The sequence below is a fragment of the Dioscorea cayenensis genome, chromosome 6 (assembly GCF_009730915.1).
Source record: "Dioscorea cayenensis subsp. rotundata cultivar TDr96_F1 chromosome 6, TDr96_F1_v2_PseudoChromosome.rev07_lg8_w22 25.fasta, whole genome shotgun sequence".
NCBI lineage: Eukaryota > Viridiplantae > Streptophyta > Magnoliopsida > Dioscoreales > Dioscoreaceae > Dioscorea > Dioscorea cayenensis.
In genome coordinates, this window is record NC_052476.1 from 2,605,466 (window position 1) to 2,620,284 (window position 14,819).

At 33.2% G+C, this 14,819-nt stretch overlaps 3 protein-coding genes across 3 annotated transcripts; all 3 read left to right on the plus strand.

The window, feature by feature from the left end:
- Window positions 1-4,126: 4,126 nt before the first annotated feature.
- LOC120262813 (E3 ubiquitin-protein ligase ATL6-like) lies at window positions 4,127-6,151 on the plus strand. Its single transcript, XM_039270708.1, has one exon. It carries the CDS (start codon window positions 4,626-4,628, stop codon window positions 5,730-5,732), a length of 1,107 nt encoding a protein of 368 aa, XP_039126642.1. The 5' UTR covers window positions 4,127-4,625; the 3' UTR covers window positions 5,733-6,151.
- Window positions 6,152-8,491: 2,340 nt separating this feature from the next.
- LOC120262907 (vesicle transport v-SNARE 13-like) lies at window positions 8,492-11,571 on the plus strand. Its single transcript, XM_039270816.1, has 6 exons — window positions 8,492-8,597; window positions 8,874-8,995; window positions 10,677-10,735; window positions 10,838-11,026; window positions 11,135-11,305; window positions 11,381-11,571. The coding sequence occupies exons 2-6, from the start codon at window positions 8,902-8,904 to the stop codon at window positions 11,531-11,533; spliced, it is 666 nt and encodes a 221-aa protein (XP_039126750.1). The 5' UTR covers window positions 8,492-8,597; window positions 8,874-8,901; the 3' UTR covers window positions 11,534-11,571.
- Window positions 11,572-12,410: 839 nt separating this feature from the next.
- LOC120263987 (pectate lyase 1-like) lies at window positions 12,411-14,014 on the plus strand. Its single transcript, XM_039271974.1, has 3 exons — window positions 12,411-12,535; window positions 12,964-13,536; window positions 13,645-14,014. Exons 1-3 carry the CDS (start codon window positions 12,411-12,413, stop codon window positions 14,012-14,014), a joined length of 1,068 nt encoding a protein of 355 aa, XP_039127908.1.
- Window positions 14,015-14,819: the final 805 nt, after the last annotated feature.

A 14,819-nucleotide genomic window follows, 5' to 3' on the forward strand; every position in this document is an offset into this window, starting at 1 on the left:
TTTGACAGTTTAGATAAAGCAGAATATAGAAATTGAAGTGGGGAAACAAGAAGATGATGCTCTTTATGAACAATTGAAGTTCATTGGAAGATCATTTACATGATATACATTCAGTAAAATTTTCCTTTTTCTTTTAACCAAATATAACTGCAATCTGGATGATGTTTTTTTGAGAACATTGCACTGCAAATTACTAAACAATTACAATCAATAGAAATTTTTGCATACTGTCATTGTGTGCATGTTTGGTTGGTATGGTTGGTGAACTTTGTAGGGATGGTAAGACTTCTATATGAAATGGGCTAATTTTAATTAAATTAATATTAACCAAAGTAAATATTTTAAAATCTTATTATTATTATTTTATTATTATTATTTTGAGGAAAATAAATTCTTTATACACTTTTGAACATTTTCCACTGGTCTCATCCTTTATGCATTTCAAAGAGTTACAAAGTCCATCTTGAGTTTGGTATAAAGGATAGCAAACTTGGACTTGGTCTAATGTCAATTAAAAAAAAAAAAAAAGATTTTATGTTTTGGGGTTTGAAGTTAGAATTTGTTTGGAGTATTTGAAGTTGACTCATTTTTTTCCTAATGAATACTATAAAATCAAATACTTTAAAATTAAAATTATTTATTTATTTATTTAATGATGAACTTTTATAAATATTAATATTTTTTTATAAAAAAATTGTTTACTATAAATAGGTAATTATTCTATCAATTAAATATTATAAAAAAAAATTGTGGGATAATCTCAAAACATTTAACTGATAATTAAAAGAAAATTCTCTACTACAAGAACATACATAAGACATTTTTAATACTTAATAAATAAATAAATTCTATATGAATTGATATATTGCACAAAGATATCCTATGAACTCCCATTCAAGCTCTGATATTTTCCCATCTAAAGTCTTGGTCATGAAAGATGGTCTATGATGAAACCTAAGCCTCTAGAAACCATTGATTTTAATATTTGGAATGTTTGAACATCTAATCTAAGTTTAATGCCATTTAATAAATCTTTAATTATTATGGAGCACTTTCAATGAACAAACTTTCAACATTAAAGGATTCATCCTTTTCTAATAAATTGTTTTCTCATAAAATTGTATATATTTTTTTAAATAAAATAAAAATAAATAAAAATAATGAAAAGGATTTGATACAATGCTACAGATGGTGAAAGACAAAAACAAGTGAGAAGTATAAGGCATGCTATGCCTTGATTTAATGCTTGATATAATTGCAAGTATAGTAGAGAGTAATAAATATTTTTTTTGAGGAAACTTTCATTTCTAGTTCTTATATATATATATATATGTTCATGAAAAATTTTATTAGATATGGTATAACTTATCAAAATATAAGGGGAAGATAAATGACTCATATTAATATATTCATAAAAATAATTTAAAAAAACCAATTCATATAAAATTATTAATTTATATTTGTGGATTTAGAAAAAAAAAAAAACACTGACACCCAATAAATTTTTGATTTAGTAGCAGAGACAGGTTTAATCATACAAAGTGAAAACACAAATGTATTGAAAGATTAATTTCAGTCTATACATTTTCCTAACGTTATTTATAAAATCATTAATATATTAGACTTCATTATTTATCCACTTTATAAAAGATGAGGGATTAGCAAACATTAGCCACCCTTTTAACCAAAAAAACACATTAGTGTTGGGATTCGGCTAAGGGAATCTTTTAAGCATAGCCAACCCTTTTCAAAAAGGAATAATAATAATAAGTTAATGCTAGCTCATCTCCATTACAAGAAAGGGATTAAATCCCCCCACTAGCTTGGATTCCCATATTTCAATGCCAATGTTTGTCTGTTTTCTCTACTTAATCCCTAATTGTCTTTTTTTATTTTTTTAATACATCACTTGGCCTGTATTTTTTTATTCATATTTAAATAAAAAACAAACAAACTATCACTATTAATTAACAAAATTTCACATTGAAGAGTCTATTCATAAAAATCTAACTTACATCACATCATGCAAATAAATGGTGTAAATTGAAATGTCATACTTTCAAATGCATCAAGCTTTCTATTGCTTCTAATTAAACACCTTTATAAACTTTTTATATTGATCCAAAAACTCATGGCATAATTTATGTATTTTTTAAATTATAAAAAATTTAGAATTTGTGGTGATAGTAAAATGATTAGGTCAGGTCATACCCATGCAATTCAAGTCGGCTTGATATATAATCAAAATAGAAACTATTTAAAATGATTTAAAGTTTTATTATAATGGAAAGGTCAAATACCAAAATAATCTTTTTATTTTACGTTTTTTGTCCTTTTAGTCCTTCTAATATAAAATTCACTTTTTTGACCCTCATATTTGCACATTTTCATTATTTAGTTGACGGATCGAAAATCTGCAAATGCAAGGATAAAAATAACGGATTTTATATTAGAATGACTAAAAAGACGAAAAACACAAAATATAGAGACTATTTTGGTATTTTAACCTAATGAAAATAATTTTGATAAATCAAGTCACTACTATTGTACCTAATTTTTAACATAGTAAAATCAATTTTTTTTATTTGCTTGCAAATTGATTTCAATTTTTTTTACCTAAATAATCTGTGTATTCTTATTTGATTTTTTTTTAATGTTTTTCATTTTTTTGTGAGGATAAATGTAAAAATAAAAAGGCAAAGCACAGGGGAAGATGATTATATATAAATATGAAAGCAAGGTGGTGGGGGAATCAAATGACTTTATTCAACCATCATGCATTGTCAAGATTGATGCTTTCTTCATTCTTGACTTTGAATGACCAAACCCCTGCCCTACTCACCATGTGTCTAAACTCCAAAGAGGCAAAGACCATACATACCCATTGGCGGCCACAACTATGTTTTACCTTATTGAACTATTCGCCCTAATTTGGTTTCAAGTATTTCCACACCTTTGCATTTACGCCAATAAAATTAAAGTATACTTAATAAATACATATATCTAAAAAAACAATATATATACATCTAGAATTCTTCATCTATGGACTCTAGACGTACAAAAAAAAACAGAAAATAAGAAAAAATAAAAATAAAAAAAGAGTGGGTGGGGAGAGAAAGACCGGTTGTGTAATTTTTGAGTGAGGCGACAAGTCGCCAACCTCGCGGACGTACGTGAGGCGAGTGGGTATCGCCGCCACGTCCTCACACTCTGGAAAGCGGGGAGCGTGATTCATGAAAATCAAACTCGCATCTCCCGAACACGAGGGTACCCGGGGTACCGCTGGACTCTTCACCCATTAGTGTGAATTGAACTCAACCCTATATATATATATGGTGTGAAATGTACTAGACTGTCAATGTTTACATATTAAAAATCTATAAATTAAAAAAATACAAAGAAAGGCAAACACATAATATTCTGAAAAGAGAAAGTAATCTAAAGTGAATCACACTGTTTTTAGGGGCCGTTTGGTTCGTGATAATGTAGAAAGATTACCACGTGTTACGTGGTAATCTAAAAATATTACCACGTTTGGCATTGCACAAGTGGTAATCTGGATGGTAATATCACATTACCAACTTATAAATATTACTAAGAAAGTGACAATCCCATTACCACCAAATTTGGTGTCTATCTTGAATTACCGTGGTAATCTTATAACTTTGTATATTTTAACAAATAGATTACCATGGCAACCAAACACGGTAATGAATTATTCCCTGTAATAAGAGTTCCCAACTAAATATGGTTATATTAAATTACCACAATATTCCCAACTATATAACATTCTCACTCATATTGCCATGGTAATCTCGTTACGTGGTAATATGTCATTACCACGAACCAAACAGGCCTTGCTATTTTTTAAATATTACTGTTCACCATGAGTTGTTCATCACACTCTGCTATTTACTATAAAATTTACTATGCATTTTCATGTGATAGCCGTTCAATTTGAAATGATTTGTAAATAGCGAATGTATCAATCTTTATTACCAGTCCATATATATATATATATATATGATATAATAAAAAGATTGACTTTATTTATAATAACAACCCATACAGTACTGAACTTGCACAACAGTGTAATTTATAACGAAATTACTTTTTTTATTTTTTATTTTCATTATTCAACGGCAAACCTAAAGTCAATATTGGGAACAAATACAAAAGTTCAATTCAACTCTATTACTTATCTGTATAAGCATGTTAGGTAAAGCTACCATCAATTACAACATCAATGAAATCTCATACGTCTACGAATCTAGTATATTGATGTTATAATAATAAATTTGTTTCTATCCAATATCCATGCAAGTTGCCGGAAATTTCATTCAAATTTAATCTAATTTTATGGAAAAGTAAGCAGTCAATAGTATCAAATAATTCACTGCTTTGAGATTAGTGAGAATGGCGTACCTACGTTATCAGCCGTTGATGACACTCACGTGTCACTCACGCGCCAACAAGAAGTCAAACTACGCTACCGTTCGGTTCACCATACTCCACACTGTGCACAGCCTTCTAATCTTGACGGCCAAGCCACCACTTCGCGCTCCTTTATAATCACCTCCACCCCCTTACACTCCTCCGCCTTCATCTTCACAACTTCTGCAAAGATGCATCTCCACCGTCCGATTCCTTTCCGACCATCATCTGATTTATCTCCACCAATCTTAATGCTCCTCCTCCTGTTTCTACTCACCACCCGGTGCACCTCCCAATCTTCACCTCCCATCGATTCAACTCCCTTCAATGGCCTCTCCACGAGCTTCAACCCTTCCATGGCGATCATCATCGTCGTCCTCATCTCCGCCTTCTTTTTCCTTGGCTTCTTCTCCATTTACATTCGCCAGTGCGGCGGCGCTAACGCTGCCAACGCCGGCGGTACCTTCGGCGGCCGCTCTCGCCGTGGGATCGCGCAGCGGGGGTTGGATCCTGAGGTTCTGGAGACTTTTCCAACCCTCGCCTACTCCGAGGTGAAGAATCTCAAGATCGGGAAGGGGTCTCTCGAGTGCGCCGTTTGCTTGAGCGAATTCGAGGAGGATGAAACCCTTCGTCTTCTCCCCAAGTGCAGCCATGTCTTCCATCCCGATTGCATTGATGCTTGGCTTGTTTCTCACGTTACTTGCCCTGTTTGCCGATCTAACCTCGCCGCCGATCCAATCCCAGCTTCGGGAGCCGATGGCGAGGATTGCCAGGCGGCGGCGGCGGCGGCGGTGGTGGTTGATCCGGAGCCGTTGGATCAAGTGGCGATCGCGATGGATGAAGATGATCGGAGGGATGAGCTGGCGGAGCTAGCGAGAATCGGGAGCCAGCGGCGAGCGGCGGCGATGATGGCGAGATCGAAGTCGATGCCTCGAGTTCAGCGATTCCCGCGCTCTCACTCCACCGGGCACTCGATTCTCGCCCGGCCGGGAGAGAATCTCGATCGGTTCACGCTTCGGCTCCCGGAGTATCTCAAGCGAGAAATCGTCGACTCGGCGGTGGAAGCCGCCGGGCGACTCCAGCGCACGAAGAGCCTCGTCGTCTTCCCCGCCTCCGGCGGCGAGGCGAGCTCTCGCCGGGGGTATCGCTCCGGCGAGGGGAGTAGCCGGCTTGGCCGATCGGTCCGGCTCGGCCGCTCCGATCGATGGCCTTCGTTTCTCGCGCGCACTCTATCGACTCGTTTCACTGGTTGGGGAAACGGGAAGAAGGAAACGGAAGGGCTCTTTCAAAAAGAGTGACGGCGGTGACGGCTCCGTTAAGAGTCGGATGCCGTCCGTTCGAGCTCCGTTTGAGTGTTTGGGAAGCGGGGTTAAGGACGACGAGTCGACCGATTCACCGAGCGTGGCGCTGAATCGTGTTTGACTCGGAGCTTAATTTTTTAATATTTCTTTATATATATATTATTAAAAAAAAAGAATTTTTTTTTAAGGGTGACGTGGAGAGGAAATGTAAATATGTACGATTAAATTTGTATTTATAGTTTTGTGTAGGTAGGTCTGGTTTTTAACTATCAGCCGTTGGATTGGTTAAGGTGGCGTACAACGGATGGTGGATGATTGGGTGATAGCTTTGTTGTGTTTACGAAGTTTTATTTTTATTTATTTATTTATTTATTTAGGTTATATATACTCTTTAAAAATCTAGAATTTCATATATATATTTTTTATATATGTACTCTTAAATTTTGGACATTTATGTATGTGTAATTTTTGGTAATTAATCATGGGTGGTTATTTGATTGGAGGGATTTTGAATTATAAAATTCTGATTTAAATTCAAATATTTTCAGAGATTTTACATGCACCGTCATTGATCTATGCATGGAATGATCATTATCATGGACGTTATTATATATTTATAGTTAAATAGAGTTATTATTTAGATTTAAACAGTAAACTCTTAAATCTTGAATTATTTTTCTTTTTGCTCTTTAAAATTAAATTTAGAAATATTTATTTTAACTATTAAATTATATGAATTTACTTATTAGACCTCGTCGGCTAAATGGACAATTTTTTTTTAAAAGATGGATGAACTATTTTTATTAGAATAAAAAACAATACAGAAAACCTCCGCGAAACAATAGTGGAGAAGAAAAAGAGATAACAACAAACCATTAGATGTGGTATAACATCAAAAAAGAAAGCAAAAAAGACAAAACACAGAAATAAAGCGAGGAAGTAGGGCTTTTCTCCGAGTCTCCCAGATGGATAAATTTTTGTAGGGCAAATATCTAAATTAAATATATAAATTAATTTCAAAAGTCGCTTTAAAGAGAAACCTCACTGCATGGTATCCATGTGCTCTTAAAATGTAGCAAGCTAAAAAAAATCAAGGATAATACATTTTTTTTTATATAAAGAATGATCAATAATATCAAATACATTTGTGGATGAATTTTTTTTTATTAAATCTCAAGATATATAATTATCTAGAATTGTATATAAATCTTATGTGATGTCTAGCTGTTCTCTTTCAAATCCAATGAGCTTCCATTAGTTGAAATTTTTGAAGTAAATAAAAGGTTTTTACATTAATAAATCCAATTAAAAGCATTTTGGTCTTATATGTTTTTAATTAGCATAACGTCCAAGACTGAAAAGACATACAAATAGAGAGACAAGGACAATAATTATAAAGAAAACCAACTAATTAAAAAAGGATTCTTTAGTTGCCGTCCCACGAGGAAGCAACAATGCAATTAATGGCCATCACTTTCTTAAATTGAAAAATAAATTGATTGATAATTAATTTTAATGATAAATCATTGAGTTTTTAATTAAAAAAATACTATTAAAGTAGATGTATTATCTACTCCGAGAGCATTTCAAAAAATAATTTTAAATTTTTTTAATAATATTTAAGTTTTTATTTATATTATTTATAATATTAATAATTGAAAAACATTAATTATAAATAATTATTAATGTAATAAATGTCCATAAGATCTTTCAAATCCAAAGTATAAAATAATTTATATGATAAAAGTTATTTAATTATATTATTTTATATATGATATTATCTCAAAACTCCTCACAAAATTTTAAAATCTTCGATATGGGAAAAATACCTAATGTATTATAAAATAGATGTTTTCTTCATCTCTTCAAATTATAGTGAAAAATCTTCAATTATTAGAAGCAGTATTTTATTTTAAATATAGTCACTTAATCAACACTAACAGTTTTTGTATGTATTTAACTCTAACGCACTGAATTATATTTTTAGTATTTAAACATGCATTCCAATTCCTATGCATCTACTCATCGGATATAATATATTTATATTATTTTTTCATTTAATGCATTTTGCATAGTTGATCCTTTTTTTTCCAAAACAAAAAAAAAACAGAAATAAAAATAGATGAAAACCTAGCAATTTGTCCCTTTTCCAAAAAAAAATTAAACAAAAATAATAATAGGGTGAAAACCTAGCAATTTGTCCTCTAAAGTATATCCAAGTACTCTATCCATTCTTTTTTTATGTGGCACAAATTCATATTCATTTTTATTTGTTAATTTTTAAAATTAAAAAGTATTTATTATTTTTTTAAAATTATTTATAACATTTTATTCATCTCTTGTTGGAATTAAATATGAGAGAAAAATATGAAAATATAAATTATGGATAATTTTTAAAAAATAACTGATTTTTTATAAAATTTTGTAAAATAACTAAATTTTTTTATACGTAAAATTAGGTTAATTATGATAAATAAAAAATGAACTGAGGACCATGACGGATAAAAAAGAACCGAGAGAATATTAATTTCATCCCAAATGATTAGCATTTCAATGAAACAATTAAATATGATGTTTATTAAAAATGAACAGTAAACTCAAATTTTTTTATTTTTTAGGGATACAAATGCAAATTCCTTAGACAACAGGATGAATCGCACGTGCCGGTGACCGAGTCCGACTCGGCGTTCTCGCAGACACACATGTCGCCATCTTTTTACAAAGACCCCCCTGAAAAAAACACAAAATAAAAAAGAACCAGAGCTTTCTCAGAGAACAAAAGAGGACCATTCCCAACTCCCTGATCTTCTCCTCTGCTCCTGATCCGATCTGCATCTCTCTCCGGTTTCCCACTTCTCCATCGTAATCCCCTTTTTCCCATCTTTCATGGATTCAATTCATGTTTTGATTCTATGTTCTTAGATTCGTCTCATTCCAAGCACCAATTTTTTTTTCTTTGTTTTGAAAATTTTAGCTTAAGTTATTGGATGATTTATTGTGATTTAGTTGTTTTTTTCTTGGTTTTTGATCCCTTGTTGTTGATCTGAAACAAAGTTTTCATTTTTATTGGATTTTAGATTGATCTTTAGAATTTAATATTGCTTTGGTCAATGCGAATTGTTTGTGTATGTATACCAGAAGTAGGGTTTGGAAAGAAAAAGGAAGGATGAGTGAGGTTTTCGATGGTTATGAACGCCAGTACTGCGAGATCTCTGCATCTCTTTCTAAGAAATGCACATCAGCTGGGCTTCTGGATGGAGGTGATGTTTTGTTGCATTTTGATTTATTCTCATTATTAAATGCATATGAGGATGTGATTTTCTTGATTAATTTGCATTTTCAACTTGTTTATGCATTGCTTGCTGTGATTTCTTTGTGTTGGAGCTTCTCACTGTGCTAAGTATATCGTAAAGAGTTGTGAGGTTTGGATATGGTATGTGATTGTGCTTTGGTAGATCATAAAGCTATGTTATTTCTAAGTTGGAGTTTCTGTTCATCCAGTGGCGGTATATTTGCTTGTGATTTATGAATTTTTTAAACTAGATTGTCTGTATCAGGGTTGCAGGTGCTAAGTTTGATTAAATATAGCAAAATGTGTGCTACAAAATGGAAAATTTCTTATTTTCAATATTGATAATACTTTGGAACTTTCTTATTTTCAATGCTGGTCCTAAAAATTAGAGTTTCCTTTTGTAAAATATTTTGGGGTGTTCCGTTCATAGATGCTTGTGTATTTGGAACTTTCTTATTTTCAATATTGATAATACTTTGGAAATCATTCCCTGTGTCATACAATGATAATATTAGCAAAGTTTTTCAAATTTATCAATTCTTGTGCTTCAGTCGATTGTCTATGGCTTTCCTAAGTTGGGATTTCCTGTTTCGTCAACAACAGTTTATTTTCTTGTGATTTATAAAATACTGTATTCAACTTGATTTTCCTGTATTAGTTTTTCAGGTGCCAAGTTAGATTGACTAGAACTGAACAAAAACTTCTTTAGGACTTAGATTAGAGTTTTCCTTTAACATGAATATTTTCTTTCACACTTTGGAGGTTCCCATGTTAGATTTTGTTGTATATTTTTGGACACTTCACACATGAGCTGTGTGAACTCGCCTTCTTGTGCAATTTTGATATGCTTTACACTGGAACATTGTTCTTTATATTTGCTGTCATGTCCTTGGAGGTTACCATGTCAGATTTTTTTCTTATACGTATATTTTGGCTGCTTCACACATAGGTTGCATGAAATTTGCCTACTTGTGGAATTTTACAATGTTGTTTGCTATGAATATTTTCTGTCATATCTTTATAAGTTCCCATGACGTGGTGGACCAAATCCTCTTTTCCTGTATTGAACACTGTGTGAATGTCTAGCACATCATTAAGTAAAAAAGTAGGCAAATTCTTTATTAATTGATTATCTTAAATCCCAATTTCTATGATTAGTGTGGAAAGTATATTTTTTTTCTCTCTTAGTTTTAGTGAATTAGTTTTTTATTGTACTGAAGCAGCACAACAACAAATCCTTTTCTACTGGTAGTCTGAATTCTGGAATAATTTCTTAGCAAACCTGATCAGAACTATACAAGTGCTTTTAAGGGCTAGGCAGTGTTAGAATGTGGATGATTGATGAAATTGTTTCATGATGTTATGTCATTGTAATGTTATATTATATGCATGCAAATTTGTCTTCTGTATTTAGAGTGTAGATATGGAATGCGATGGTCATGAAAGCATAAATTCATGAAGAAATTCATGAAGTTTTAAACTTCCAGGCATTATGTTATTATGCATGTTGTGTTTGCATTGCTACTAACCTAACCTTTACTTGTTCCTCTTGTATGTCTTATAAATCACATTCTACTTGCAATAATGACTGATTCTCAACAGTGATTTCATTCTAAAATAAAATTTTTTTGTTGCTCTATGATATGCAGAACAGAAGAAACAGAAGGTTTCTGAAATAAAATCTGGACTAGATGACGCGGAGGCCTTGGTACTGAATTTACTTAAATTTCTCGCTTTTCTATTTATTTATTATTGCATTTCTATATGTAGAACTGTAAACACTGACACTACTGCTTTTTATTTCCACCAGATTCGGAAAATGGACCTCGAGGCTAGAAGTCTGCAGCCAACCGTAAAGGCGATGCTTTTAGCTAAGCTAAGAGAGTACAAATCAGATTTGAATAATCTGAAAAGTGAACTCAAAAGGATCACATCTGCAAATTCGAACAATAAAACAAGGGAAGACTTATTGGAGTTGGGGATGGCGGATACACTGGCGGTATTTTATTTTTTATGCCTTTCCTTTTTTTTTTTTGCTTGTTGATGTCTTATAAATTGTCAAGCTTGATGTTATTATGTTATTGAATGCTTTATTGAAACCATTCAGGCCTCCACTGATCAAAGAGGCAGACTGTTAATGTCGACGGAAAGGATAAACCAGTCCAGTGAAAGAATTAAAGAGAGTCGAAGAACAATGTTGGAGACCGAGGAGCTCGGTGTCTCAATTCTGCAAGACTTACATCAACAACGGCAATCGCTTCTGCATGCTCATAACACGGTATTTATTTATTTATTTGCCGATTTTGTTAACTTCATGATGGTTTTAATGATGAAATGTATTGATTTGCTGCAGTTACATGGGGTGGATGATAACATTGGAAAAAGCAGGAAAATTCTTGGAGCCATGTCAAGAAGGATGGACAGGAACAAGTGGATAATTGGCACTGTAATTGTGGTTCTAGTGTTGGCAATTCTCTTGATTCTGTATTTCAAGCTCTCACATTAACTCAAATGTAAACTTTGTGGAGATACTTTTTCTTTTTCTTTTCTTTCTTTTTTACTGGAATTGGATTTCTGGTGTTTGGCTTGAAATGATATGAAATATTTGTTTGAAATGTAAATTAGTTCAGAACTCAAATTATGAATCATGAATCAAGAATCAGAACATATATTGATCCATGTTATTGTCTTCCTTTGAATATATATATATATATAATCTTTAAACAATTAAATTTATTAGTGAGAAACATAATGATATTTTATATAGAGTTAAACAATTAAATTTATTAGTGAGAAACATAATGATATTTTACCTTTACATGGATTGCAATGAGGTACAAATGAATAAAGAAAGCATCTAGTTATCCAAATTCTAACAAATAAAATGTAAAATTTCAGAAGTCAATTAGTAAAAATTAGGAGTTAAAAATTAAAATAGAAATCAATATAATGTAGCTTAAAAAAACTTGCAAATTAATTAAATGGTGGAATTATAAACAAAAGAAGCAAAAGCCCAAAATAAACAAACCATCAAAACAATAACAACAGACCTCAATTTCTAAATTAAAACCACAAAACTAAACTATCCACAAACATTAGAACAAACAAATCTCAAAATAAACCAATCTAGTTAATCCCAAAAATAAGCACTCTGTAAATAAACAACAACAACACTAGTAACAAGTCTAGCTATAAATATCTCCATAAACCATCAACTCATCTCTCATCACTTATCATTCTCACCATCAAACAAACAAACAATGGCTTCTCCACTCCATATCCATCTCCTTCTTCTTCTCCTTCTCCTCACCTTCCTCACCATCACCACCACCACAACAGCATCACCCAACCACCCAAGATCATCAAGAAGTACAAGAAGAACAATGAACGTGATAGACCGTTGCTGGCGCCGGACCACCAACTGGTCTAGTAACCGCCAACGCCTCGCCATGTGTTCCATTGGCTTCGCCGGAAAAATGAGCAACAACATCGGACGTGGCCTCACACGGTCTGTGCTTCCTCATCAAATAAACTCCATGTGAGAGACGGCCTCCTCAGAGCGAGAGATCAGACAGATGGGTCTACGGGCCCTCTCAACACAATCCAAGTATGGTACAATAGCCGTGAAATTTATCCTCTTTGAGAATCGAATCCGCAACCTACTCTTTATCTCGCTCTTAAAGACAAGGTGAGAGGCGCTTGCCTTAAGAGCGAGATAAAAAGTCGGTATCCAGTTCAATTCTCAGATCAGAGTGGATGAATTTTATGGTTATTGTACAATGTTTAAATTGTGTGAAGGGGCATGAAACCCATTTATTTGTCTGATCTGATCTATCGCTGTGAGGAGGACGGTCTCTCACACGTACTCCATGCATGAATGAATATTAAACACTGAATTACTATAAAATATTAAAATGATATCTGATAAACAAACAGGTATGTGGTCACTGACCCAACAGACGACCCATTGAGACCTCGCTACGGCACACTCCGGCACGGCGCCACCCTTACAAAAGGCAAAGTCTGGATAACATTCCAGAGAGACATGGTCATCACTCTGAAGAAGCCATTGTTAGTGAAGAGCATGACCACCATTGATGGCCGTGGAGCCAACGTCCACATCGCCAATGGAGCCAGTTTAGTGCTCTACCAAGTCTCCAATGTCATCATCCATGGCCTTCACTTCCATGACTGCAAGTCTCAGAGCCCTGGTGCTGTTGTGATTCCTGGTGGGCATGTCATGCAGCTCAGTGAGAATGATGGTGATGCTATACGTCTTGTTCAAGCTTCCAAGGTTTGGATTGATCATAATACTTTCAGTAACAGTGAGGATGGTTTGCTTGATGTCACTAGAGGTTCCACTGGAATCACTGTTTCTAATAACTGGTTTAAAGATCATGACAAGGTCATGCTTCTTGGCCATGATGATGCCTTTCTTCTTGATAAGAAAATGAAGGTCTCTCTTCTCTTCAATCGTTTTGGTCCTAATTGCAACCAGCGCATGCCAAGGTACATATATATTTGAATTAATTAATATTTGAATTAATTAGATAACATAACATTAATGCTAGCTTTTATATTAATATATGATTATTATTATTAATTACATGCATGCAGAGCTAGGCATGGATATGTGCATGTTGTGAATAATTTGTATGATGGTTGGGGATTATATGCAATTGGTGGGAGCATGAGTCCAAGCATAAGAAGTGAAGGGAATTTGTACATAGCAAGAGTGGGAGATGGGAAGGAGAAGAAGAAGGTGACAGCAAGGATTGGAGGGAGATCAAGCAAGTTATGGAACTGGGTTTCACTTAAAGATAGGTTTGAAAACAAGGCTTATTTCAAGCAGTCTGGAAGAAGAACAAGGACAAACCCTGGTTACAATCGCATGCAAAGGTTTCGTGTGGCTAATGCTAACCAAGTCAGAGCTCTCACTAGGAATGCTGGTGCACTGCGTTGCTCTGCTAAACGAGTTAGGTGTTGAGACTTTTAATTTGGGTTTGTTTGATGACTACGTCTACGTGCAATGCATGCATGCATGCATGCTTTGTTAATTGGTTTTAAGTTAAGGGTTTGTTAATTTAGAATTAGTATTTGTTTTTAGTGATGATATTAAGAGGTTGCTTGAAGCCTTTGGAGATTGAAAGGAAGGCTCAGCAGCTTCTTTGTATTTATTATATGTTTTTAATTAATTCTCATGGACTAAAAAAAGTGTTGTCATTTATAGTTAATTTGTAGAGCAAGATGGGATGGCCTTTCTTTGTTTGACAAGTGTTTTTTATTTTTTTTTACAAATTAGTCATAAGTATTTAATTTTCATTGTGTTTTGAGGGGACAAATAAAATGAAAAATCATTAGATTGTCTTAATTCCGGTTGCCAAGTGTTTTTCCAAAAAAATCAAATTATTGGTTTATATATAAAAAAAAAAGTAAAAACACTGTTTGTTTTGTAGAATAAATATTTCTCAATAAAAGACCCAAAATAACAGGAAAGGACACCTAGAAAAACTTATTCACAAAATAAATATTTTTTGCACAGTTATTTTTTTATTAAAAAAGTGCCACGTGGAAATTTAGCCCACTACGAGAATTAATGAGCAAATATCATGAAACATAACTTGGTGCAAAATTGCCTTGGGTGATGTGTTTTCTCTTTTTTGAGAAAAAAAAACACTAATACAGACCAACAATTATTGGATAGCCCAATAAACACAAAAGTATAAAAAGGGTAAAAATTCGAATCCTTCCCTTCCCTCAATAATATTGTTCATACAATGTATATTTAGGTC

Bases quoted from the DNA above. Each gene is read 5' to 3' on its own strand.
- LOC120262813 (XM_039270708.1), top strand. From the start codon at position 4,626: ATGCATCTCCACCGTCCGATTCCTTTCCGACCATCATCTGATTTATCT.
- LOC120262907 (XM_039270816.1), top strand. From the start codon at position 8,902: ATGAGTGAGGTTTTCGATGGTTATGAACGCCAGTACTGCGAGATCTCT. The intron at 11,027-11,134 runs GTATTTTATTTT...GAAACCATTCAG, and splicing joins GGATGGCGGATACACTGGCG to GCCTCCACTGATCAAAGAGG. The intron at 11,306-11,380 runs GTATTTATTTAT...GATTTGCTGCAG, and splicing joins TTCTGCATGCTCATAACACG to TTACATGGGGTGGATGATAA.
- LOC120263987 (XM_039271974.1), top strand. From the start codon at position 12,411: ATGAACGTGATAGACCGTTGCTGGCGCCGGACCACCAACTGGTCTAGT. The intron at 12,536-12,963 runs GTCTGTGCTTCC...ATAAACAAACAG, and splicing joins ATCGGACGTGGCCTCACACG to GTATGTGGTCACTGACCCAA. The intron at 13,537-13,644 runs GTACATATATAT...ACATGCATGCAG, and splicing joins TGCAACCAGCGCATGCCAAG to AGCTAGGCATGGATATGTGC.